The sequence below is a fragment of the Corythoichthys intestinalis genome, chromosome 11 (assembly GCF_030265065.1).
Source record: "Corythoichthys intestinalis isolate RoL2023-P3 chromosome 11, ASM3026506v1, whole genome shotgun sequence".
NCBI classification, from domain to species: Eukaryota; Metazoa; Chordata; class Actinopteri; order Syngnathiformes; family Syngnathidae; genus Corythoichthys; species Corythoichthys intestinalis.
The window spans coordinates 43,005,875-43,026,429 of record NC_080405.1 but is presented as its reverse complement, the minus strand read 5'-3'; the positions used below and the strand labels follow the sequence as shown (position 1 = coordinate 43,026,429).

General features: G+C 40.1%; 1 protein-coding gene across 1 annotated transcript; it reads right to left on the bottom strand.

The window, feature by feature from the left end:
* Positions 1-283: 283 nt before the first annotated feature.
* On the bottom strand, positions 284-3,720 carry LOC130924128 (uncharacterized). The gene is made up of 2 exons (XM_057850478.1): positions 3,597-3,720; positions 284-1,150 (listed from the first exon to the last, which is right to left on the bottom strand). The coding sequence occupies exons 1-2, from the start codon at positions 3,661-3,663 to the stop codon at positions 558-560; spliced, it is 660 nt and encodes a 219-aa protein (XP_057706461.1). The 5' UTR covers positions 3,664-3,720; the 3' UTR covers positions 284-557.
* Positions 3,721-20,555: the final 16,835 nt, after the last annotated feature.

Here is a 20,555-nt window from a genome sequence, read left to right as displayed (position 1 = left end):
ACTGTATATTTCTTTGTCAATGTCTCTTGTTACTAAGTGGGCACAGGCGGCTTATAGGCAGGAGAGGCTTATGTATGTACAAAATGGTTTTTCCTTTAAAAACGTACTGGGTGAGGCTTGTAATCAGGGACGCCCAATAGTCCAGAAATTACAGTACATTGTTTTAATGTCAAGAACTCACAGTATGTCTCTGTTAATTCTACGGACATTTTTTACAGTGTATGTATATAGAATAAATTCCGAAATAAAGTCAACACATTACCAATGATGTACTGTTGCAAATATTTAATGTTTGAAAACAAACGCAGGTCACTCTAGAATCTAAAAGGAAGGACATTTTTTGCGTGCGATGGGCAAACTTGTAAACTAGTAGACTAGCTTAGTGCTTAGCAGTCTGCACAATGAACACCTTTTTTGCATTGCTGATACCTTCTACTCATAGAGCTGTAGTATTTTATACATTCCAATAGCGGTCATAAAAAGTGGATGCAAGCACCAAGGAAATATTGCGTACTCTACAGTTCATTGGTAGAAAACAGACATATAACGGATTCACGCTATGCATTGTACTTCTTGAGCAAGTCATTTTGCCAGTGCCTCTTGCGATCTGGAAACACTTTGGGCATGCGGATCTTTTTGAAGTCATCAATGCATTTCCTTAGATCCTCTTCCAGCATCTTTCTCTCTTCCTCGTCCTCATTTATCCCAGCAGGGGGACCTCCATTCTCTCGCAGGATGAGGCGGGGCAGCGTTTTAAGGTTGCGGTCGGTCGGGCGAATGGGGTTTTCGGGAGGAGGCGGAGTTGCAGGAGGACTTGGGGTAGGAGAGGGTTTAGGTGATGGCGGTGTCTGAAGAGGGACGTTTGGGGGTGGCGGGGGGAGTTCGGGGCTTCCAGGTGGAAGCGATGGAGGAGAAGGAAGAGGGGGTGTTAGAGGAGGGGGAGGCGAGTCAGGGGGTGGTGGTTGTTGTATGTCCGGAGTTGGGACGCTGCTACTTTCTGGGAGGCTTTGGGTTCGACCACTATTGCTTATGGCGCCATTACTGCTGGGTTCAGCCAAAGCCGATTCAGCCGGAATTTGGGATGTGGCCTCTTCAGGGAGAGTGTTGAAATCTGGAGTTGTGTTGGCCTTAGGAATCACTGATGAACCACCTGAAGAAGGAGGAAAAAAATGTTTTGTATGTTTCATTTGAATTCATTAACCCTATGTGGCCATACATTTTAAAGTAACTCTATTCTGGCTTGGTTAAACACTGCTTAACTCATTGTCTGCCATTGAAGTTCCTAGACGTTCAATCCATTTGAAGTGGGAGGGTGGCAGCGAATGAACGAATGTTCATTCGCTGCCACCCTCCCACTTCAAATGGATTGGACGTCTACTAGTGACAAACTCATTTAAATTTACAGCAGATGGATGATTGGTCCCACACGATTGGATGATCTTGGGCGTAGCCGACAGCCATCTTGGGTGGGGAAACCAGTGGTTTGAAACTACAGTGGGGCAAATAAGTATTTAGTCAAGCACTAATTGTGCAAGTTCTCCCACTTGAAAATATTAAAGAGGCCTGTAATTGTCAACATGGGTAAACTTCAACCATGAGAGACAGAATGTGAAAAAAAAACAGAAAATCACATTGTTTGATTTTTAAAGAATTTATTTGCTAATCATGGTGGAAAATAAGTATTTGGTCTATACCAAAAGTTCATCTCAATACTTTGTTATGTACCTTTTGTTGGCAATAACGGAGGCCGAACGTTTTCTGTAACTCTTCACAAGCTTTTAACACACTATTGCTGGTATTTTGGCCAATTCCTCCATGCAGATCTCCTCTAGAGCAGTGATGTTTTGGGTCTGTCCTTGGGCAACACGGACTTTCAACTCCCTCCTCACCCCGTGGCGTCAAAATGATAACAAGAACGGGAAGCAAAAATCCCGGAACCACACGGGGGGACCTAGTGAATGACCTACAGAGAGCTGGGACCACAGTAACTAAGACTACTATAAGTAACACAATGCGCCGCTAGGGACTCAAATCCAGCACTGCAAGACATGTCCCCCTGCTGAAGAAAGTACACGTCCAGGCACGTCTGCGGTTCGCTAGAGAGCATTTGGATGATCCAGAAGAGGACTGGGAAAATGTGTTATGGTCAGATGAAACCGAAATAGAACTTTTTGGTAGAAACACAGGTTCTCTTGTTTAGAGGAACAAGAATACTGAATTGCGCCATACCCACTGTGAAGCATGGAGGTGGAAACATCATGCTTTGGGGCTGTTTTTCTGCAAAGTGACCAGGAAGACTGATCTGTGTAAAGGAAAGAATGAATGGGGCCATGTATCGAGAGATTTTGACTGAAAATCTCCTTCCATCAGCAAGGGCATTGACGATGAGACGTGGCTGGGTCTTTCGGCATGACAATGATCCCAAACATACAGCCAGGGCAACAAAAGGAATGGCTTCCTAAGAAGCATTTCGAGTTCCTGGAGTGGCCTAGCCAGTCTCCAGGTTTTAACCCCATAGAAAATCTGCGGAGGAAGTTGAAAGTCCGTGTTGCCCAATGACAGCCCCAAAACATCACTGCTCTAGAGGAGATCTGCATGGAGGAATGGGCCAAAATACCAGCAACAGTGTGTGAAAAGCTTGTGAAGAGTTACAGAAAACGTTTGGCCTCCGTTATTGCCAAAAAAGGGTACATAACAAAGTATTGAGATTAACTTTTGGTATTGAACAAATACTTATTTTCCACCATGATTTGCAAATAAATCATTTCAAAATCAAACAATGTCATTTTCTGTTGTTTTTTTTTTCTACATTCTGTCTCTCCTGGTTGAGGTTTAACCATGTTGACAATTACAGGCCTCTCAACTATTTTCAAGAGGGAGAACTTGCACAATTAGTGGTTGACTAAATACTTATTTGCCCCACTGTAGGCGATGTACAGTAGGGTGATTCTAACTTTTCAAAGAACAATAAGCTGGACCGCATAGCTATTGCTTAGTCAACGAACAACTTCAACAACTTCAGAAAGAAGTCATTTTTTTAAATGTGTTTAATTTTTGTGGAGTGCAAGACAAAACAGAGTTAAGCATTTAAATTTCAAATTGCACCAATTATGGCTGCCTTGTTCCCTATTAAAAATACCACATTGCAAATAAGATATGTCAATATAATAATACAGTTCCAGGAATTACAATGCAGGGCGGTAATAACTTTAATCATCCGTCCCTGGAGCAAGATCGCTCGATAACAGATGTGTTTTGCCTTGTAATAAGCCAAATAATAAAAACAAAATAATTGCTTTAATTTTGTATGCCTAATCGAAGTACATCATGCGGCTAGAAAATAAGAGATGCTTTGTCTCCCAGTGAGGGGCGGTGGGAGACTTTAAAAGGGAAAATAACTCACCGGGGGGGTAAAACTAAAACAAGACAATGGGAATAGAAGACAACTGATTGGGTGCGTGTATTCACAATTCCACAATGAGTAAGTGATGGTGTGAAAGCCTCTCACAGAAGCCGAGGGTGTCATGCCTTGAGTTGAGTTTTATTAGGATTTTGCCTTAGTGTTTCTTGTCCATGTGATTACCCATTGATTTCACCTGTTGTGGCCTGCTGCTTGCGTCTTGACCAATCCGCAGCCTCTTGTATCAACCACTTGTGTCTCATTGTCTCGTTACTGCAAGCCCGTTGACGGGGGGGGTGCAACCGGGTATGTTGGCAATTATGGACCATAGGGACCCCTGAGTAACCCTTTACTCATTTGCTCCCAAAAACGTATAAATATGTTCTATTTTTAATTGTTTCAATGTCCCAAAGACGTATTTATACGTCTTTTACGTTTTTTTTTCATAACAGACATCTCTGGGTTCTGATTCAACTGAGCTCCAAAGCACAAAGCTGAAAATCCATTTTAAAGCAATAACACTAGCCACTGGAGAGCAGTAGCGCATTTGGTAAGACCCGCAACCCGATTCAATGGCAACGAACGGCCGGGCCACACAGACGGGGCGCCGGCGGAAGGATGCCAGGCGGCGGACAACCGAGCAGAACAACCGAGAGGACGCCTGGGATGCCAGGCGCTGGACGACCGAGCAGAACGACCGGGATCATCACGAATGTTCTTTGTTCAGATGAGACAAAAGTAGAGCTTTTGGGGAAAAGGCATCAACATTGCGTTTACAGGGGAAAAAAACGAGGCCTTCAAAGAAAAGAACACGGTCCCCACATTCAAACATGGCTGAGTTTCCCTGATGTTTTGGGGTTGCTTCGCTTCCTCTGGCACTGGACTGCTTGACCGCGTGCATGGCATAATGAAATCTGAAGACTACCAACAAATTTTTCCAGCATTATGTTGGGCGCAGTGTGAGAAAGCTGGGTCTCCCTCAGAGGTCATGGGTCTTCCAGCAGGACAATGACCCAAAACAAACTCCAATAAGCACTAGGAAATGGTTTGAGAGAAAGCACTGGAGACTTCTGAAGTGGCCAGCAATGAGTCCATACCTGAATCCCATAGAACAGGGGTCCCCAACCTTTTTTGCACCACGGACCAGTGTTATTTAAGTCTTTTTTTCACGGACCAGTGTTCTGACATATTTTGCAACCCATCAAAAATTGCAATGATGCGGTTCTGCGCATGCGTGTAACGTTAAACATAGCCGCAAAATGCGCAAATGCAGCGATTCCAAAGTAAACACTACAAACTTTCTTAAAAGAAAGGAATATTAACTTACATTTGATCATGGAAGGACTTGTAGAAAAGTTCTCCACAGATACATCCTGCCATGTTAGCTGCACACAACAACTGCACACCGCTCTCACCATTAACGACTTCGCCTTGTCGTTAAGCATTAATTAAGAAGCCCATTTCACAAAGATACAATGTTGGAAATTGTAGCAAGGTTTTCAATGCTCTCGTAGCGATGTCAGGATGTTACGGAATTACTTTAATCCAGAACCTCGGTCGAGTTGTTGTCTCAAATGTACGTTAATAAGGTCGCCGTCTTTTGCGATCTTTCCAAGTTGATCCTCCTGTTGCACAGACATGCTCGAATCACTCGGTTTATTAACAAACGGGTCACGAATCCACTCTATCGCAGTTCGTGGCTTTTCGAGGTTGTAGGCTCGTCAGGTGCCCTTTTCGCCGTAAAAATATCTCCAAAGACGTCTGTTTTCCAGTCATCTCTGCTCGTGTGGGGGCTAATTATTTCCGGGAACAAACGTGCTGCGCCCGCGGCCTAGTAATACGTTATTATCGAGGACACGCGCACATAGATATATTATATACACAAACAAGATGTACTGCTAGCAGTCCAATCAATGGATTTCTATGACGACATTCTAATCTATCCCGTAGTATTATATCTAGAGTAGATGGGGATATTGGTGTGTTAAGCAGGGGCACAGGGTTAATTCGGCCAGAATGCGGTCATTATTAAATTATTATTTTTCTGTGCAGCTCGGTAGCAAATGCGCCATGGACCGCAGATGGGGACCCCTGCCATAGAACACTTGTGAATAGATCTGAAAATGGCAGTTTGGAGAAGGCACCCTTCAAATCTCAGAGACCTGGACCAGTTTGCCAAAGAAGAATGGTCTGAAATTCCAGCAGAGCATTGTAAGAAAGTCATTGATGGATCCCGTAAGCGGTTGTCCGCAGTTATTTGGTCAAAAGGTTGTGCTACTAAGTTTTAGGCTGAGGGTGCCAATACTTTTGTCCGGCCCATCTTTGAAGTTTTGCGTGAAATGATAATGTTTTGGTTTTTTTTCTCTCTCTTTTGTGTTTTTTCATTGCAAGCAAAACAAATATAGATTTCACTGCCAAAGCATTTGTAATCGTAATCATTTTCTGGGAGAAATTGAGCATTATCTGACAGAATTGCAGGGGTGCTAATACTTTTGGCCAGCAGTGTAAGTTTCCTTATTTATCAAAGTACAAGGGCGGGACAGTATATTACCGAGTATGATTCATAGCAGCACTATTCCGCTGCAAAAACAACCATATTGTTAGAGTCATACCTCTCTGGGCTGTGTCACTCAAATCAGAGATTTATTGATACAGCTCTAGTGGTGAAAGTCATTACTTTACGCAGGTGTGTGTTCACATATCTCTTATCTCCCCACGGCTCCCCTGCACGCTGAATGATAATGGCATACTGTGGATTCGGTCGCATGATATTAAATCATACAAGCTAGCTGAGGAAGTGCATGAAAATACATGAAGCGCTAATCTTCCACTGCCTGTGAGTTGTGCTCCCGCAAAGACAGCCAGGTACAAAATGCCTCAGTCAATGTGTGAAATCTCATGATGTCTTTAGTGTTGATACCATATTTTGGCACACGATACTAATTCCAAAATGGGGTATCGGCCAATGCTGAAACTGTACTGAAACCACGTTTTCCTATCATGGCTTGGTCATACGCTCCTTAACTCATTGTTTACCACTGATGGCAGTAGACATCCAATCCATTTAAAGTGGGAATTAAAGCTCACAGCAAATGAAAAAAAACTTTCATTCACTGCCACCCTCCCACTTCAAATGGATTGGACGTCTCCTTGTGGTAAAATAATTTAAACTCACAGCAGAAGGATAATTGGACGTCACACAATTGGACGTCTATCATCTTTGTTTTTACATGCAATATACAATGTGCAATACTCACTAAGTGCAAGTACTCCTGCTATTTAACTTCTATTCACACCTATTCTATGTGCAATACTTATTTACGTGCAATATTAATGTGCAATATTCAATACCTCACTCTCAACTTCCGCTACTTAACTCCTATTCACACATATTCCATGTGCACTTCTTATTTACGTGCAATATTAATATGCAACATTCAATGCCTTCACTGTCAACTGCTGCTACTTCACTTCAATTATTTGCACTGCCTGAACCTAGGACTACCTAATACATCTTTTTAAGGCTGTCAAACGATTAAAATTTTTAATCTAGTTAATCACAGCTTAAAAATTAATCGTAATTCAAACCATCTAATAAAATAAGCCATATTTTTCTGTAAATTATTGTTGGAAAGTAAAGATAAGACACAAGACGGATATATACATTCAACATACTGTACATAAGTACTGTATTTGTTTATTATAACAATAAATCAACAAGATGGCATTAACATTATTAACATTCTGTTAAAGCGATCCATGGATAGAAGGACTTGTAGTTCTTAAAAGGTAAATGTTAGTACAAGTTATACAAATTTTATATTAAAACCCCTCTTAATGTTTTCGTTTTAATAAAGTTTGTAAAATTTTCAATCAAAAAATAAATTAGTAGCTCGCCATTGTTGATGTCAATAATAATTATGGTGCTGAAACTAGAGCTGCAGCTATCGAATATTTTAGTAATCGAGTAATCGACAGAAAATTCTATCGATTAATCGAGTAATCGGATAAAACTTTTTTTTTAGGTAAAGAGCAATTATAAATATAGATGAGAAAACAAGATATTTCATCTAATACTGAACCATTTTCAGTCTATCAATGTCTTTATTTTCGATGTACATTGTTGAAAACAGCCAACAATTGCATCTCAAATGTGACCCAAAAAAATTAATAATGATTCACTGCTGTCACTCAAAAAAACTTTTAGATCTTATAAAAAATGTCTTACCTTAAAAATGTCATTACGCTTGATAACACACATCACTTAAAAGTTAGGTGTTTTTCCCACGTGTTTCAACTGAATTTCCACTTGTGTCAAGCTATAAGTTCTAGTTAAGTTTTAAGTTAGTCTAAACTATAAGTCCTGATAGGATTTTGAGTTTTTGCAGTGTTCAAAATAAAGGCTGTGCTGTATTGGAGCACATTAGGCACTACTGAGCTAAAATTGACAGTTAGCATTATTAAGTTTTAATTTTACACCCTAATCACTCTATAGCGCTGTTTTCACAGATTAAATAAAGCCTGTATGTAAGAGTTAGCCACGCATCGACAGTGGTCATAATGAATAGAAACCTATCCCTCCGCAGGGATAATGTTACGAGAGCAAATGACAGTAATGTTAATCTTATTTATGAGCGCTGAGAAATGTACTGCTTTAAGATGGCGGCTGTTTTATTAACGCCGCCGAGTCGGTCATTTCGCATCTAGTTCTACATACATGTGATATCTATGACACGCATCAGACGCTACATGCTACCACCGTAGCAACATGCGGGCGTAGTTTTTAGCAACGTCGGCGCAGTTTGTAACGGCTGTCGGCTGCAGTAAGGTATTTTTAAAAATTGTTTCTTTCTCTAAGCGCGTGACGTCAGCACGTTGTTCCGCATGAAAAGTAGTCCGGGCAAAACGTAATGCTTAGAGGTGGCAAAATTAAACGATTCCTCGAGATGAATAAAATTACTCGGATCAGTTTTTAAACTCGAGTTACTCGAGTTGCTCGAGTATTCGTTTCGGCTCTAGCTGAAACCCATAAAATCAGTCGCACCCAAGCACCAGCAGAGGGTGACAAACACCAAAAAACACAAGTAACAAGTGGAAATTACACTTTGCTGTCTTTTTAATCTGTTTGAGCGGGGCATGTGCGTTAAATGTGTCAAATATTTTGATGGGATTATTTATTTATTTTTTTAATTAATGCCCGTTAACGTGATATTTTCACAGCCCTACATATTTTATATTTATTTATTTAGATTTTATTCTTGCATGCAATTTTCGAGATTTTTACATGTCCTGCACTGTAAAGGGAGATGCTCCACAATTTCATTGTACAACTGTATAATGACAATAAAGGGCTATTATGTCTATTCTATTCTTTTCTATAAGTTCTCCTCTCCTTATGCCGGCATGCATAGCTGTCGGCCATCTTGGGTAGGGCGACCAGTGGATGGAATCTAGATCTCGAAAAGTACATATTTCATAGCATCGCCACCTTATTTCTTAGTACTCCCTCATGATGTAATTTTAGTGCCTTATCGGTGCAACACTTATGCCTTTTCTGTGAACACCAACGTGACAAAGTGCACAAAGCTTAATGTCTTCCATCTTATGTGTTTGTGCATTAATGCGTGGGAGATTTCATGATAGTGTGTGGATGTCTTTATACTCCAAGCATGTCCAGGCATTTGAAAGTGGGACAGATAAAGACAAAAAGAAAAAGGAAAGAAAGGTGGGGATGGAGGAGTTGGCAGGAACATGTTCTCCACCCGCTGCCTTAGTGTGCACAGTGCATTTCAAATCTGCCGTAATGAATACATGTGTTTGAGGATGCCTGGCCGTGGGAGTATGGGGGCTTAGCAGTGTCGGAGGAATAATCCACTGGGGGATGGGCTCCATAATTTCCGCCATTGCTAAGCCTTGTGAGCGAAAAGGAGCACTCAACCTTTTTTTTCCCTCCCAGAGGCCACTTCTCCAGGGATGTATGCAAAAGCCAAAGCACTTTCTCACACATCCTCTCTGGTGTTTGCCAATCTGTGCAATGTGTCACACTGCTCCGGTGCCATCATTATTGCTAATAGCAGCTCCGAAGTGTGAGCGCGGCTGACATTTAGCACCTCGATGTCACAGAACCTCCTCGGGAAGGTTTGTTATGTTGTTCACCTTGACTGAATTGAGATATTTTGCAAAAATAGGGTTAACAGCTGTGATAGGCACAATTTTGCTAGCTGGTGGCAGTGGTAGCTAGTTTGAAATTTATAAAATTATTAATATAAGTTCACCTCTGTATAACATTTGTCCTTTTTAGTATTAAAGAAAAAAAGTAATATAGATCAACTTACAATTAAGTATAATCTTATTAACATTGTTTTGTTTGTAAACGAAAAAGACTTAAAGCAATATTTGGTAAGTTTTTAACCTTTATCAAATATTTTTTATAACATTTGTGGTGAATTAGTTGAATGACAACTGTATTTTATCTTGAAGGGGTCTGTATCGCTTTCACCGGCACTAATGAGGAGGGTGGCAGGAACCCTGCCACACAAAAAAACTACAAACGTGCTGACTGCTTTAAGGCATCCGTGGAGGTGGGGGAGTACGATACAAAATCGAATGTTTCTATTTCCAACGTCGTCATTTGCTATTGTTAGGCCACAACTGGATTGATTACCTCATTACAATTCATCCTTCACACAGCCGCTGGAAACAGAAATATTGTTTAATCCATCTACAGGCGACCGGTAGATCAGGATTTTATGACACTGTGCGTTAGTCCTTATGGTCTTCCTTAGGGCAAAACACTACCTCTTTTGCCTCCTGCGTCGCTAAAATCGCCCAAAACTGAAAAAGTTACCTTGTGTTGCTTTAAAGCGCATTACTATGCCTGAAAAAAAAAATGCCACAGTAAAAATACAATCAAGGTACATTTTTGACCATGTGATGCTAAAAAATCTAATTTAATAAGATCAATAAATAATAATAAATTCAAACAATAACATTCAACATTAACTCATGGGGACAATATGCCGAACAATTTGACCGGAAAAAAAGCAAAATTAATAGAACAAAAATCACAGTGTCATTGGAGAGGAAGTTTTTTTATTTTTGCTGCAAGCAGTATCAGCTCCTTTGATATGGTGTGGGGTTATTTGGCACTGAGCAACTTTGTATGTCACCTTATATGATGCTACCAGTGCTTGCTGGTTTACTGAGGTAACACTGAAAAAACGAGAGTATTGTAGGCAATACTCAGCACGTTTTCGCTGAAAAAAAAAAAAATCAAGCATCTTATCAATGTGATTGGGGTCTAATGTCTATGAGTGTTGCCTTAATTGATTTGGCTTCCTGCTGTCCGCTGCAAATATTTTTAGACACAGTAAACAGACCGGTCTTTTCTCTTCTCCCACTGTATTAATAGCAAAGCCATAGTCATATTTCCTCATTTTAACTCTTCATATCTCCAGTGCTCTTTGCTGTGTACTCTTATTTGACTCAAAAGTACGATCCATACTGAAAATGTCCGCGCCACTGACGTCCAGCGTCGTCAATGGCAGCTAATGAGCAGGGCAGGCCCAGCCTATACGCAGACTATGCAGCTGCTTAGGGCCCCTGACCACTTGGGGGCCCCAATCTGGCAATTGTTTTGTTTTGTTTTGTTTTTTTACTACAGTTTGCTTTATTTGACTTTTGTGAGTTTTGATACTTGATTACAAGCTTTAAAAAAATAAAAGTTCTTCCTTAACTTCTTTCTTTCCTCTTTTAGAAAAAGGTTTGGCGCTGTCTACTGTAAGTACTGACAATCATTTGGGGTAGGGATGGGAATTGATAAGATTTTTACGATTCCGATTCCATTATCGATATTGCTTAACGATTCGATTCTTTATCGATTCTCTTATCGATTCTAATTTGGGGAAAAAGAAGAACAAACGTTTTGATTGTCATCGAGTTTGTTTAATCAAAAGTCACAACCTTACAAACTCACAACGAGATCAAAAGAGGCCCAAAGCCTCAATGTTAACTGTGGCAATAAGTGGCAAATACACAAGAATGAGTAACATTTTACTGAAACATTTATCTAATAGAAATAAAAAATATTGGTATATATTGGCAGATAGGTTTTTGTTCTGCCTTTGGCAATATGTGTTAAAGCAGGGGTCCCCAAACGTTTTCCTGTGAGGGCCACATAACTTTTCCCTCCTCTGATGAGGGGCCGTGGTCAGTTTGTAACAGAAAAAGTATGACGATTGCAGAAGTGCATAAATGTAAAAAATTATTGTTTTTCAGAAAGCCACAATCAAATAACCCTTTCTGGACTCTTTATGATAATAATAATAATAATAATAATAATAATTAATAATAAAAACACTATTACTTAAATAGATAATAACCAAATAACCCTCTCTGAATTCTTCAAGGAAAAGGCCAAAAAATAAATAACACGATTGAGAAAAAAAAAAAAATTCAAAATGGCCGGACCAAATGTGGAGGCGGGCCGTATTTGGGCCGCGGGCCGCAGTTTGGGGACTTCTGGGTTAACGTGTATTATTTTACCATTACATTGAATTGCATGCCTTTTAGTTTTTGTGGCCCTTACACGCTCAAGTGGGGGCGCCCTTGCGCTTCCTCACTTGAAGAAGAACGCGCTCACGTGAAGAAGAGCGCGCTTACACCCAAAGAAGAAATGCCGCATCGAAGTGAGTGGGCGAGTTAGTGAGAGAGGGAAACACTTCTACGAGCCAACGTTCTTTGTTAATTTAAATATCTAAAGAGGCAACGCCTGTATGTATCATCTTTTGTGTTGTTGTTGCACTCGCGATCGGACACTTAAATCCAGTTGTGTAGTGGTTTGAATGATGTGCTAATGCTAGCGAACGAATGCTAACCATACTGTTATTAGCAGCTCATCATCGCTGATTTACGTTGATGCAAACCTGTTTGTTATTGGGGACGAAATTGATTTGTTTCATTTCTATTCTTAGTTTCACTCTTCAAGTGATGGTTGAATAAAGTCAGCAAATCTCCACCTTGCAATGACTGCAAGTCGCTTTGTTGTAATTTTTCCTCGTGAAGTGAAGACACACTTTCGAGCGTTTGAACCTACGTGCTGTCATTGTTATGTTTATGGCTGCAATGCTCGTGCTTACCCGTCGTAACCTTTCATTTTCACACTCTTTCCTGGTGAATTGTAGTCAAACTTTGGAGTGAGTGGTTCTTGGCGCCATGCTAGTTTGATGCGTCTGGACAACAAGACACGTCACGACGCAATACGCGTCTTTAGAAATCGTTAAAGGGATCGTTAAGGCTTTTTCATTGTGATTTCGAGGCCTCGAAACACTCGGAACCGGTTCCGAATTGGAATCGGATTTCGATTCCCATCCCTAATTTGGGGGGGAGAAGTTTTAAGTATACAGTGCAACAAAATCTGATTAATATACAAAATATGGACGTATGGGTTGGATTGCATGTATGGGTTTCACAGTATACTGTGACGAAATGGTGGGCCAAAAATACGGGCCCCTTTGCATTATTTTGCTTAGGGCCCCCAAATGGCCTGGGCCGGCCCTGCTAAATGAGTTAACAAGGAAGTTACACAAAAATGCCCTAAAATTACTAGTAAGCAGTGTTGTTAATCTTACTTTAAAAAAGTAATTAATTACAGTTACAAATTACTTCTCCCAAAAAGTAATTGCGTTAGTAGCTCAGTTACCTGACTGTAAGAGTAATTAGTTACTTGGCAAAGTAACTGGTGATAATTTTCATGTTTTTTTTTCTCTAAAAACAAACAAACAAACCAACAAACAAAAAACAGGTCACACAATGTGAAGTTTAAAGGGTTTTTGGGACAATTGGCCATAGCCCAATTCTTTACCCAAAACTTAACTAGACACAGGAGTGTTGCGGATATTGTGATAACTAGATAGTAACCTTTGCTATGTGTGGAAGTCATTTAATGTTGTGAATCAACCGTTACAGTTTTTAAAATTGCTCCCGTTGTTGCATTAGTTCCCTTCTGTCTACTTTCGACATGTGTAATGTGTAAGTTTTAAAACTGTTTCATAATTTAAAGAAAGATTTAAGTCCAGATTTTGCCAATTTAAAGGAACATTTTAGATAAAAAGTTACTTAGGTCCGCTAGGAAGGTTCTCTACAACAGAGCCTTCCTGAGAAGTCTACTGATTTAAGATGGCGGCTGTTTACTAACGCATCTAATTCTTTATACAGTGGGGCAAATAAGTATTTAGTCATTCACTAATTGTGCAAGTTCTCCCACTTGAAAATATTAGAGAGGCCTGTAATTGTCAACATGGGTAAACCTCAACCATGAGAGACAGAATGTGGAAAAAAAAAAAAAAAACTGAAAATCACATTGTTTGATTTTTAAAGAATTTATCTGTAAATCATGGTGCCCTTGCTGATGGAAGGAGATTTTCCCTCAAAATCTCTCGATACATGGCCCCATTCATTCTTTCCTTTACACAGATCAGTCGTCCTGGTCCCTTTGCAGAAAAACAGCCCCAAAGCTTCACAGTGGGTATGGTGCAATTCAGTTTTCTTTTTCCTCCAAACACGAGAACCTGTGTTTCTACCCAAAAGTTCTATTTCGGTTTCATCTGACCATAACACATTCTCCCAGTCCTCTTCTTGATCATCCAAATGCTCTGTAGCGAACCGCAGGTGGGCCTGGACGTGTACTTTCTTCAGCATGGGGACACGTCTGGCAGTGCAGGATTTGAGTCCCTGGCGGCGCATTGTGTTACTGATAGTAGACTTTGTTACAGTGGTCCTAGCTCTCTGTAGGTCATTCACTAGATCCCCCCGTGTGGTTCTGGGATTTTTGCTCACCGTTCTTGTTATCATTTTGACGCCACGGGGTGAGGAGGGAGTTGAAAGACCGTGTTGCCCAATGACAGCCCCAAAACATCACTGCTCTAGAGGAGATCTGCATGGAGGAATGGGCCAAAATACCAGCAACAGTGTGTGAAAAGCTTGTGAAGAGTTACAGAAAACGTTTGGCCTCTGTTATTGCCAACAAAGGGTACATAACAAAGTATTGAGATGAACTTTTGGTATTGACCACATACTTATTTTCCACCATGATTTGCAAATAAATTCTTTAAAAATCAAACAATGTGAGTTTCTGTGTTTTTTTCCACATTCTGTCTCTCATGGTTGAGGTTTACCCATGTTGACATTTACAGGCCTCTCTAATATTTTCAAGTGGGAGAACTTGCTCAATTAGCGGTTGACTAAATACTTATTTGCCCCATTGTACATGTTGCTAATGCCGCCGTGTCTTTCATTTGCATCTAGTTCTATATATATGTGACATCTACCGTAGCATCATGTGGGCGTAGTTTGTAGGCTATCAGCTACAGTCAGGTATTATTGGAGCCACCTAGCATCGCGTTAGCAACGGCGTCACAACTCCCTTGCCTCCTCCCTACTCCTACTCTGCTCTCTAGTGTCTGTGAGTCTGTCACTTTTCTCGCGTCATTCAACCAACATAGTAAATAAAGTATAGTAACGCACGCCTTTCCTGCCTCAGTAATGGTAACGACGTTGCCAAGAGGATAAAATTAATTAAAATTAATTAATTCGATTACTCACTACTGAACTACCGTTATATTCTAACGCCATTACTAACAACACTGCTAGTAAGTAACAAAAATCTATAGGAAGAGAGAGCAAGGCGCCGTGAAGGGTTCAAGATTCAAACCCAGAACACTTTAACTGTAAGGCAGAATAAACGTCTCCCTAAAATGAAAACGCTCATGTTTAACATGTTACACGGTTCATTTGTTTTCTAAATTGGTTATGTCAAAACATACATGTAAGCACGGGAGCTACTAATGGAATGCATTACTCATTCTGATTTATCGGGAGTCACTATTATTGGCAGTATAACTAATGATTTTGGTTTTCAATAGAACAAAAGAAAAAGACAAAAGTATGCTAAAAGCATATGATATTCTCTATTATTTTCCATAACATTCTCTCTTATTAGTAGTAGTACAATTTGTTCTAAATGAGTAACAATGACAGTTGAAATTTGCACTGTCAAATAGTACACATTGACCATTTTAAATGTGAAGCACACACATGCACACACTTTCTTCCACTACGGAGATAAAGGAACTCAGCGCTAATTGTGAAAGGGTTCACTGCCAGCACTGCGTGTGCTCGCTGAAAAGGATGAGCAGCGTATTGAATAGTGGCAGCATTTGAAGGGTACTTGCACAATACAATGCTTAGTGGAGGTCCAAATTGTATCTTCTTTCAACATCAGCCCTCAAAATGTCAGTCACACAATGGAACATCTCAGAGGACTACTTCTACTCATGCAAGCAAAATGCTGACAATAATGTGGTAGTTTTCCTCAAAAGTGGTGTCAGGTGGATATGCAGGTTAATTCTACATTGTGCTGTAAAATGGAAAAACTTTTCAGTTGTTCTAGCTCTCATTATAAAATAGAACAGATACATTTGTCAAGCCACTTGTGCTTAAAATTTTTTGAAAATAAACCTTTAGTTTTCAGATTTTCTTTTTTGCACATACTTAGATAATAAACTACCCAGATAGCAGAGCGATGTCAAATGATTTTCTATCAAAATCATCAATATTTGACATCGAAATTTTCGACAATAAACAATATTGAATCAATATTGCAAATACCGATGACACCTGACAGTGACGTTGAAACAACATTGCTCTATGGTATGTCAGTCAATGGTTTGGTCAAGGGCGTAGGTTTAGTCTCAACATTGGTAGGGACGATACAAAAGCATAATTTGCATGTACACTTTTTGCTCGGAATGGGACATTAATAAGACCAAACAAATTAGGTGAACAGGGGTCAGGGCTACATTTCTCACGAATATGAACCTAATTAATTGATACACTGGGGCAAATAAGTATTTAGTCAACCACTAATTGTGCGAGTTCTCCCACTTGAAAATATTAGAGAGGCCTGTAATTGTCAACATGGGTGAACCTCAACCATGAGAGACAGAATGTGGAAAAAAAAACAGGAAATCACATTGTTTAATTTTTAAAGAATTTATTTGCAAATCATGGTGGAAAATAAGTATTTGGTCAATACCAAAAGTAAATCTCAGTACTTTGTTATGTACCCTTTGTTGGCAATAACGGAGGCCAAACGTTTTCTGTAACTCTTCACAAGCTTTTCACACACTGTTGCTGGTATTTTGGCCCATTCCTCCATGCAGATCTCCTCTAGAGCAGTGATGATTTGGGGCTGTTGTTGGGCAACACGGACTTTCAACTCCCTCCACAGATTTTCTATGGGGTTGAGATCTGGAGACTGGCTAGGCCACTCCAGGACCTTGACATGCTTCTTATGAAGCCACTTCTTTGTTGCCCTGGCTGTGTGTTTGGGATCATTGTCATGCTGAAAGACCCAGCCACGTCTCATCTTCAATGCCCTTGCTGATGGAAGGAGATTTTCACTCATAATCTCTCGATACATGGCCCCATTCATTCAGATCAGACCAAATCAGACGACAGATCAGTCGTCCTGGTCCCTTTGCAGAAAAACAGCCCCAAAGCATGATGTTTCCACCCCCATGCTTCACAGTGGGCATGGTGTTGTTCGATGCAATCCACTTGCATTTAAAACGGCGTCATTGTAAACTGAGGCAACGCATGAACGGGTCATTCCGTCAAATATTTTAACGAGATTAATTCAAAAAATTAATGACTAGGGCTGTCCCAAACGACTAATTTTCTCCCGATTAATCAGCCGACTATTTTTACGATTAGTCGACTAATCTTTTAATTAATTTTTTTTTTTTTAAATAATTTAGCAATGAAATTTTTGTTGTCGCTTATCAATTCACAAGAACATTTTGGAACACTTAAATTCTTTATTAAAGTACAAATAAACAGATAAATAACAATAATAAATCACAAACAATGAGTTCAAATGCTGATAGAATTAACTTGTGCAAAAGAATGGAATGTAAACAGATTCAGAACACTGACTTCACCTTTCCAACATGATTCAAAACAATTCTTAAAAAAATACCTAGCTTGTGCAAAAGAATGGAATGTAAACAGATTTAGAACACTGATTTCACCTTTCCAACATGATTCAAAACAATTAAAAAAAAAAAACCATTTACATTATAGTATACTGTAGTACTATATATATTAGTATTATAATAATTATTCATTGCCAATCAGACTTTTCATAAAGGGTGTCATTTTAAAGGTCTTCTTAGTGTAGAACCTGAAGTATGTAGGATTAACTCCAGAAATCGTTATTTATATGACGAACATGACATGCTTTTATTTTGAAATGTTCATCAGAAGTACGCTCGCTAAACCGCTAACTTATGCTTTACATTCCACAAAAAAAGCGCTTTTTGTCATTGCATGTTGTGTCAGTAATAGATTTTTTGTCCTTTTGCAAATGCTGTTAACCAGCGATTTTTCATGTTTGAAGTGTCACCTTTTAACTGCAAGTTTTGGACAAGGCTGCCTGTTTTATAGCCGGCTAAAGTAGGTCATCTTTTTTCCCATTCACCTCAATGTAGCAATGCTAACATATATAGTGTTTAATATAGATGTGTTTTCTTGTTTTGTACGTCTGAACTTTAATTCTACAGCGTGTTGATGACAGAAAAGAACTGGAGTCTCATATGCCATCAGCACGCACACACAAATGTACGCACTCACGCGCGCGCAGCGATAAAACGCAACCGTGAAAATGATCATTGCATATCGCGACAGGCTTAGCAACTTCAATAAAACATGTCATTAGTTAGTTAGATGGACTTACAATCTCCTGTTATCATTCACGGCTGACGTGCAGCCAAGTTTGGCATTGAAGAGACAGGACACAACAGTGTACCCTCCTTTGTTTCTTTAAAAATAAGTCAATGTTTTGGACTCTCTGGTGCGCTTTTTTGGCTTTGTGCCGATTTCCCCGCTTGCATACCAAGCGTCCGACATTCTGAACTTTCCACGCATATATTTTTTTAACCCTTCATTAAACGTCGACGGGATGTTGTGCTCGTCGACGGATTTACGTCATCGATGACGTCGACAATGTCGACTAGTCAGGACAGCTCTATTAACTCATTCACTCCCACATTTTCACCGGAGCAAGGTCCTTCGCTCCCGGCCGTTTTACTGGATTTTGACTGATTTTGCAAGGCCCACAGAAAATTCTGTTCTATTGCTATATAAACATGGAACCCACCAAAGGAAAGATTAGACTCTCTTCTTTCAACAGAAAAAAAGTTAGTTCGTATCTTTTTCCAATCTTTAGAAATCAGCGTTAGAAAATAGCTTGGTTTGAGCAATTTTCCAATTTCTGATGGAAAAACGGAGAAATTGAGCTTTTTGTGAAAGCATACATTTCAAACATAACTTTGACTTATACACAGCTATTTTTTGCTTTAGTTCCATCCCACACATCTGAATAATGTTTTCCTTTTACAAAATAAGATAAACAACAAGACAAATACAGCTTTTGATAGCAAAGTAACAATTTATTTACACATAACTACCTGAAAGATGAAGCTGTTCTGGCCGCGAGAGCCGGTTAAACTTTTCCCTCATCGCCGTCTGTCTCATGAAGATGAATTATTTTGAGTAACTGCGGGCTCTGCTCGCGAGCAGCATGGACTCAAAGGCATCGTCCGCTGCACTAGTGGTCCCGGTCGTCCAGTGCCTGGCATCCCGAGCATCCTAACGGTTGTTCTGCTCGGTCGTCCGCCGCCTGGCATCCATTCGGTCGTCTTCTGCCGGTGCCCCGCCATGCGGCTAGGCCGTTCGTTGCTGTTGAATTGGGTTGCGGGTCTTAGCAAATGCACTACTGCCCTCCAGTGGCCAGTTTTATTGCTTTAAAATGGATTTTCAGCTTTGTGCTTTGGAGCTAAATTGAATCACGACTGAGATGTCTTTTTTTGAAAAAACAAAAAACGTAAAAGACGTTTAAATATGTCTTTGGAACACTGAAACAATTTAAAAATAGAACGTATTTATACGTTTTTGGGAGCAAATGAGTTAATTACCCCCCCGTTAACGCGATAAATTTGACAGCCCAAATAATAATGCATGCTTTTGTGGATTATTTATAATTTATTGATTAGGATGTAAAACATACGAGAATGTCCTCCAATTCTCAAATAGGTAGGATTTGAGGTAGAAAAACTCCATGTACCTGATGATGTGTTTTGACCTGACGACAGTGGAGATGGCAAACACAAAGATGACACCATCTCCATGGAAACGTCACTGTGGTGTACAGGAGGCAGAGCTAAAGTGGATTGTTACGTGTCTAAGAGCGATAAGAAAGCCTTTCAGCATACGTATGGTGCACCTATAGCATTTTGGCCCTTATTAAATGTTTTCCATGTAATTACTGAGCTTGTAGCTCACATATCTTAACATCTGCTTTGTGAAATGATCCGCGTGTTTGGCCCGGCCACCTTCAGTCTTCCCACTGACAGGCGTTTCTCTTTGATTACCATCAGAGCAAAAGCACGTGGGCGTGCAATTAGACGTTTTGACACGGCACTCTAAATTTACATGCTGCCATGAAAGCACGGTCCCCAACATAAAAAATCCGTTAGCGTGTACTTGTGAGACTCTGAGCAATTACAAAGCTGTCAGTCTACATAATGTTGACAAAATGAGTGACACAAACAGCATGAAAGGCGTGAGCTGCTGTCAAGTGGGAGAGTTGGAGTGGAGGACTTGAAATGAAAACCATTATTTATCAAAAATAATAAAGCTATTCTTAAGAAAAATGACTTCTTTTGAAATATATGGACACACATCCAATGGCTTAGTTCATCAACTCCCATGTTGTAGACAAGGGGATACAGGAGAAAGGACTGCAGCACTAAGGACAAAGCTGACCCTTTCAGATTACTGATAATTAGACAGGCAGATTAGAAAACCAGTCTCCAGATGGCTGAGAGGTGAATCCCAGCCTGGCAGCAGCCAACAGTGACACATTTACAACCTGTTGCTTACACCTTTATATGCCTTTAGGCACAACATCTTTTACAAATCTGCACACTGTTCAGTGTCAGCTACACATTAACCAGCTTTATTAATAAAACAGCAGGTGTTGAATGTTTCCGTTTGGTGGGGGGGTGGGGGTGGGGGGGGGTGAATGCAGAAATTC